Raw genomic sequence first — 6,205 nt, 5'->3', positions numbered from 1 at the left:
AGAAAGAGACTTCAATATCTTTCTACCAAATCTTGTCTTTTTTTTTTTTTTCTTACACAATACTTACATTCTTAAATACCCAGAAAAAGAAAAATTAAATATTTCACTGACCCTAAGAAAAAAATGGACAAAAATGGCAATTTTTTTTTAAAAAATAAAAATTTGTATTAAAAAAATAAAATAAATTAGCATACCAAATTACCCTTCTTCATCATCGTTTCTCTTTGTAATTTTCGTACGCGCAAGACAACCAAGTCTTTCTTTTCTCTTTTCTTTTTCTCTCTCCCTACCTATACATATATGATTATAATTGTGTGTATATATAATTTGTTATATATTTAGATGCAAATATTGCGCCCATTCCAGATGCAAATTCCTTTTCTTACACAAATATCTTTCTCCTTCTCTCTGTTTCATATATAGCCTTCAATCGTTTATTTGGTATTGCATATTTATCTAGAACAAAAACCAAAACAGTAACTGGAACAAGGAAAGAGATAGGAAAAAAGGAGGGCCTCTCGCCCTCTCTTCTTATTATGCCTTCTCTTAGATCTTAGATTCTAGAGTTCCCAACTGGGTCGTTTTCATTTCGGTAAGTTTCTCTTCTTTTCTCTGCAAATCATTTGTTTCTTCAATCTTCTTACTTCATTTCTTTTCTGGGTTTTGAATCAAAACTCATTTCGTGCGAATTTTAACCTTTTTTCTTTGATGGGGTTCATTCCTTTTATGTGCTTTTAGCTTTTGAGGATTCCTTGTTTGTAGATCGATCGATTTTTCTGATCGTTGGACGCTCCGATGCTTTGAGATCGAATCTGATTTCAATCATTCTGTATCTAACAATAAGAGCATTTTCCATTTTGATGATGATTTTGTGTTTTTGTTTTTGATAACATCTGTTTAATTTAGCTCGCATTGTGGTGTTTCTTAAATGAATGTTTCTTTTTCAATCCTTGCTTCAATTCTATTCCCCTTCTATGTAAGCAAAACTGTTTCATAGATATCTGTATTGTTTGTATAGCTGTCTGTTCTTCTTCAGCTTGGATTGATCGGCTTTGTAGCTTCTTCTTCTCAAGGCTATTGGATTAGACTTTAAGATATGCGATTGCTGTGTGCTGTATGCATTCTTCTTGTTGAATGATACTGATGGGATTGGTTGCAATGGATTTGTAGAGTGGGCATGGATCCTGGCAAGCTTTTCATTGGTGGTATTTCGTGGGACACGGATGAAGATCGTCTTCGAGAGTACTTTCGGAACTTTGGAGAAGTGGTGGAGGTGATGATCATGAGGGATCGGACCACCGGCCGTGCCCGGGGCTTTGGATTCGTTGTCTTTGCTGACCCTGTTGCTGCAGCGAGAGTTGTGTTAGAAAAACATGTAATTGATGGAAGAACTGTAAGTCTTCTGTATTCTACTTGATTTTCGTTGATTTTTCTACCTGTATTGAAGCTTTAGATGTCTTTCAAGGAATGTTCCGGTGTGTCTTCTGATTCAATTTTGTGGATTAAATATACTCGTTGAGGGATCAAGGTTTCTTTGGTGTCGTCATGATCCAAACTTATTAGAATTCTTCAGCATTTATATTCTAAATCTCTTTTATCTCGATAAATTCATAGTTTTTCTTCACAGCGTGAAGGGGAAGATTCGGCTGTTCACAATTTAATTGGGCAACTTCTGTTTCATGTGAAATGATGTTCATGTTTTTGTGGAAGTATGATGACAATGTATGTACTTGGGTTGCCTTCATATGTCCTGGGTAGTACAAACATTTATATAGCAAATCAATACTGTGAAAGGACTTTGGTCCTTTGATAACTATGCAAATTTTTGTGTAGAAAGAAGTCTATCATAGTCCTCAATGTAAAACGACCTTACTTGAACATGATTTGTTCTATAGGTTGTACATCTGTATCCTTGAGTTCTTAAGTAGTCCTCAATGTAAAATAATGAGTTTGTATATTAGGAGGCTCGTTATCTTGTTGAGTTTGTCATGGACATTAGGCTTTATGCGTGATGGCTTCCACTTGTGTTAAAAGATACATTTTATTGCTTCCAGACCTTTATTTGTATTAGTAAAGAAAGTAAATTCTATCATTTCCATGTTTTGATGTTCGTTTTCTTTCTTTTTCTTTCTTCTTTTGTTCAGGTTGAAGCAAAGAAGGCGGTTCCTCGAGATGATCAGAACATTTTGAGCAGGAATAATACTGGTATTCTTGGATCACCTGGTCCTACTCGCACAAAGAAGATATTTGTTGGAGGATTGGCATCAACTGTTACAGAGAGTGACTTCAAAAAGTATTTTGATCAGTTTGGAACAATCGTTGATGTCGTTGTGATGTATGATCATAATACTCAGAGACCAAGAGGTTTTGGATTTATCACTTACGAGTCAGAGGAATCGGTGGAGAAAGTGTTATACAAAACTTTTCATGAACTCAATGGTAAAATGGTTGAGGTTAAGAGGGCTGTTCCAAAGGAATCATCACCGGTGCCAAATCGAAATCAATTAGCTGGATATCCTTACAATTTTGGTAGAGTTGGTAGCTATTTAAATGGCTATAATCAAGGATATAATCCAACCTCAGTTGGGGGGTATGGATTGAGATCTGATGGTAGATTTAGTCCTGTTACAGTCGGTCGAGGTGGACTTTCTCCAATTAGTCCTGGTTATGGAATGGGGATAAATCTTGATACAGGGTTGAACCCAAACTATGGGACAGGTCCCAGCTCTAACCTCAGCTATGGACGAGTAATGAGCCCCTCGTATGGTGGAAATTTAAATAGGTACGGTAGCCCAAACCCCATGGTATATGGTGGTGGTGGTGGAGGTAATGGTTCTATTTTAAGCTCGTCAGTTCAGAATCTGTGGGGAAATGTCAGTAACTCTGCTGGTACGAATTCCTCACACTTGAGGACTTTTCCTGGCTCTGGTGGTGTGCATACAGGAACTAATTCATTAAACAATATCGGAGGGCTTTGGGGTACTTCTGCAAGTTTAGGTCATGGGGAAAATGGTGGTTCTCCATTCAATACTGCTAATCTTGACTTCGGAAACGGAGATGCCAGCTTTACATCAGGAACAACTGTAGGTTATGCTAGAAGCATTGGAACTAATGTTTCCTCAGCATCTTTGTACTCTGCACCAAATATTTATGATGAGGTTCATGGGAATAATGATGAAGGAAACACATTTTATGGGCATTCCAGTTGGCAGTCGTTGCCAACAGAGCTTGAGGATTCTTCCTCAATTGGTTTTGGTCTTGGCAATGCAGCTTCAGATGTTATTAGTAGAAACAATGCTGGTTATACTGTTGGATACGGTGTTTCTAATAGACAATCTAATAGAGGTGAGTCTTTCTACTTCAAAGAAAATTTTGAATATTTTAAAGTTTTTCTTTCTTTTGCTGCTGTTATTTCTCGAGAAACTTTAGACTTTCAAGATTTCCTCACTTCGAACATTATAAAAACTGAAGTCAAAATTAAATTATTACAACCTTACTTGAACAAGATTCGATTTACAGGTTGTACCCATTGTGTCTTTTTGTTCTAAAGATTGCATAATACATGCCTTTTTCATATTTATGCATTTATAGGAGTTTTTCCTTGAATTTCGTACAATCTTCTTAGAGAAGTCGAAATATATTTCTTATCCAAAATAATAATAACAATAATAACAATAATAATAAGTCAGAATATATTAAACCTTGGAACCAATGTACTTGCGCACCTTCCAAAGTTGGGAGACCCTATTAACTATTTAGTTAAAAATCTTTTACCTTTTAGAACAAGACTTCAGCGAAATTGAAAATTTGCAGTTTCTTGGTTTTACTTTATGATGGACGATCTGTTTTTTTGAGGAATTTTAACGTTCTTTCTCCAAAATATTGGACTTGTAAACAATTCCTTCAACCACATGATACTTTTCTACTTTTCTAGCTATCTGGTCATAGTTTTATAAAAGTTGTCTAAAAAACAAAAGCAGAAAATCCACTCATAAACAGTCCCTATTCCCTAAGCTTTTCAGTGCAAAGTTTGCAAACTTGACCAGTTTCTTTCTCTGTTGCACAAAAATAAGTTTGCATAGTCACCTACAGAAATAAGAGGAAAAGGAGCCATATTTATTGCCTGCTAATTTGCAAATTAGATCTGCTTCTGTTTTGTTGTGGTATAATTAAAATTTATGATCTTCGGCAGGACATTCGAACATGTATAAATTATTTGCTGAATATCTGTTTTAGTTGGGGAAGTGTCCAAATCTCACTTAAACAAACATAGGTTTGACAATATAAAACTAGGCTGATCTTTTTGTTTTGTGTGTAAATGTCTTGGTTCAGGAATTGCTGCTTAGGAAGAAGGTGATACAACAGATGTCAAAAATTATAGTAGGTGATGCGTATTTCAGTAAAGCAGGTGTACTGCAATTTTTCGTATAATTTCGTCCTTGTGATACACTCCCATTTGATACTGTCAGAGCTAATTTGTTTTCTGTTTCACAAACTGTCCCATAAAGAAGCAGGTTCCAGAGGGTTTTCTCTTGGTCAGGATTGAGCTTGAAAATATAGGTCTTTCTTCTTTCTTCTTCTACTACTTTCTTTCTTTCTTGTAATTTGATTGATATGTATAATTGGATTGTGGGTAAGGTATATATGCAGAACTGTTGCATAATACGCTACTCCGATAAATGATGTCACACGAACGAATCAACATCTTCTTTTCTTTTTTTTTTTTTCTTTTTCTTTTCTCCTTTTCTTTTCGGGTTCGTTTTTCTGAAAAAAGATGCTAGTATTCATCAGGTTTTCTTGTTGTTTGACCTTTTATTAGTCATTCTGGGTTTTTACTTCTCATCTGATTGTATGAAACTGAGGTTGATTTAGTGGTGTGATATTATCCAGCTTCCCAATTCTTCTTTGTTGTAAATTTAGCTCCTTTTTGAGCTAAACCAAAGTTTTCTAAGCTAAGAAACACTCTTATTTGCAATTGAAAAGGTTCTTACTTGCTATTGGAAGTGTTCTTTTTTGCATCCATCCAATTCGGTTGTCTTATCTTATAAAGTTGTAGCTTCGAATTATTTCCTTATTTATTGTATTATTTTCTTACTCTATTTCTCTAATGTTTTGTAATATACTTCTTTGGGAGTATAGTATAAGAGTGTTTGGATTGATTTTCTTATTGTTTAAATAACTGTTCGAAGTGAAAAAAAATAAGTGTGTATAAACACATGAAATTCAATTGGGCTTTTGGTTTTTGGAAATTTTCTTCTTTTGCTAAAATACTATTATTAGTAGTAGAGAAACGGAACTTAGAAGACAATGACATTTTTTTTGTTACGGTGATATTTGAAAATATTTGTTCAATTTTCATCATATAAATAAATATAATTAAGGTTAATTTTCATAAATATAAAAAAAGTCAAAATATTTACGGTCTGTGTAACAAAAACGAAAAGTCCTGAAACCGGTGAAATATTTTCATACATTCTAGATTTGTCTTTGACATTTCAGACGATTCGTCATTACTCGTTTTCCAAATTTCTTTAGCTCTTCTGAATTTTCTTGCCCCTGTTTTTGTTCTTCTTTTTCTTTATTTTTTCATCTTCTCTTTTTTTCTTCCAGAATATTAAGATTGTTTAAATATCACTTTGATATGATCTAAACAATCATTTACCTAGTTAACATGATCGTTTAGGTCAACACAAATGTTTAAATTTGAAGCTTTTTTCCATCGTTTAAAAGAATTACACAATTGTGTGGATATGATTTAAACAATTGATTACCGTAGTTAAAACGATTGTTTAGGGCTTCAAATCTACACGATCGTGTTGACCATGCTAGAGGATCACTTCCCGTAGTCAACATGATTGTTTAGCATGGTTAACACAATCATTTAGATTTGAAGCCCTTTTTTCATCGCAACACGGTTGTTTAATTTCGAAGCATTTTTCTATCGTTAAAAAAAATTACACGACTGTGTTGATACTACGTACACGATTGTGTATCATTTTCTACAAAATCGTGTGTCATAATCGTTTAGAAGAAGAATTACATGTGCACATGTGGCCGATTAATTGCGTGTTGACTGGAACATTTTTTGTATATTCCCATATTGTGTCGGTGGGGTTTTTTTTTTTTCGTTTTCAAAGTTATTTTATACAGTGGAAATATTTTGCTAGTTTGTTATATTTTTTAAAAAATCTTATATTTAATAGTA

The 6,205-nt window shown here is 34.0% G+C and overlaps 1 protein-coding gene across 3 annotated transcripts; it reads left to right on the top strand.

The window, feature by feature from the left end:
* Positions 1 to 228: 228 nt before the first annotated feature.
* On the top strand, positions 229 to 4,898 carry LOC103501720 (heterogeneous nuclear ribonucleoprotein 1). 3 transcript variants are annotated; one of them, XR_540382.3, is made up of 5 exons: positions 260 to 592; positions 1,171 to 1,393; positions 2,145 to 3,345; positions 4,333 to 4,408; positions 4,515 to 4,898. XR_540382.3 is itself a non-coding variant. In XM_008465389.2 (4 exons), the coding sequence occupies exons 2-4, from the start codon at positions 1,178 to 1,180 to the stop codon at positions 4,344 to 4,346; spliced, it is 1,431 nt and encodes a 476-aa protein (XP_008463611.1). In that variant the 5' UTR covers positions 229 to 592; positions 1,171 to 1,177; the 3' UTR covers positions 4,347 to 4,898. The 3 variants fall into 3 exon arrangements, 1 of the variants encoding a protein (XP_008463611.1); XR_007815878.1 differs by having other exon boundaries at positions 4,509 to 4,898; XM_008465389.2 differs by having other exon boundaries at positions 229 to 592; positions 4,333 to 4,898.
* The last annotated feature ends 1,307 nt before the right edge of the window (positions 4,899 to 6,205 follow it).

The sequence above is a fragment of the Cucumis melo genome, chromosome 12 (assembly GCF_025177605.1).
Source record: "Cucumis melo cultivar AY chromosome 12, USDA_Cmelo_AY_1.0, whole genome shotgun sequence".
Taxonomy (NCBI): Eukaryota; Viridiplantae; Streptophyta; class Magnoliopsida; order Cucurbitales; family Cucurbitaceae; genus Cucumis; species Cucumis melo.
Note: the sequence above shows the minus strand (reverse complement) of the source record. Positions and strands in the feature narration are given on the sequence as shown.

What these genes read in the sequence shown, in the direction of transcription:
- LOC103501720 (XM_008465389.2), top strand. Translation starts at nt 1,178, where the DNA reads ATGGATCCTGGCAAGCTTTTCATTGGTGGTATTTCGTGGGACACGGAT. An exon ending in ATGTAATTGATGGAAGAACT is followed by an intron (nt 1,394 to 2,144) that starts GTAAGTCTTCTG and finishes TCTTTTGTTCAG; the next exon opens with GTTGAAGCAAAGAAGGCGGT.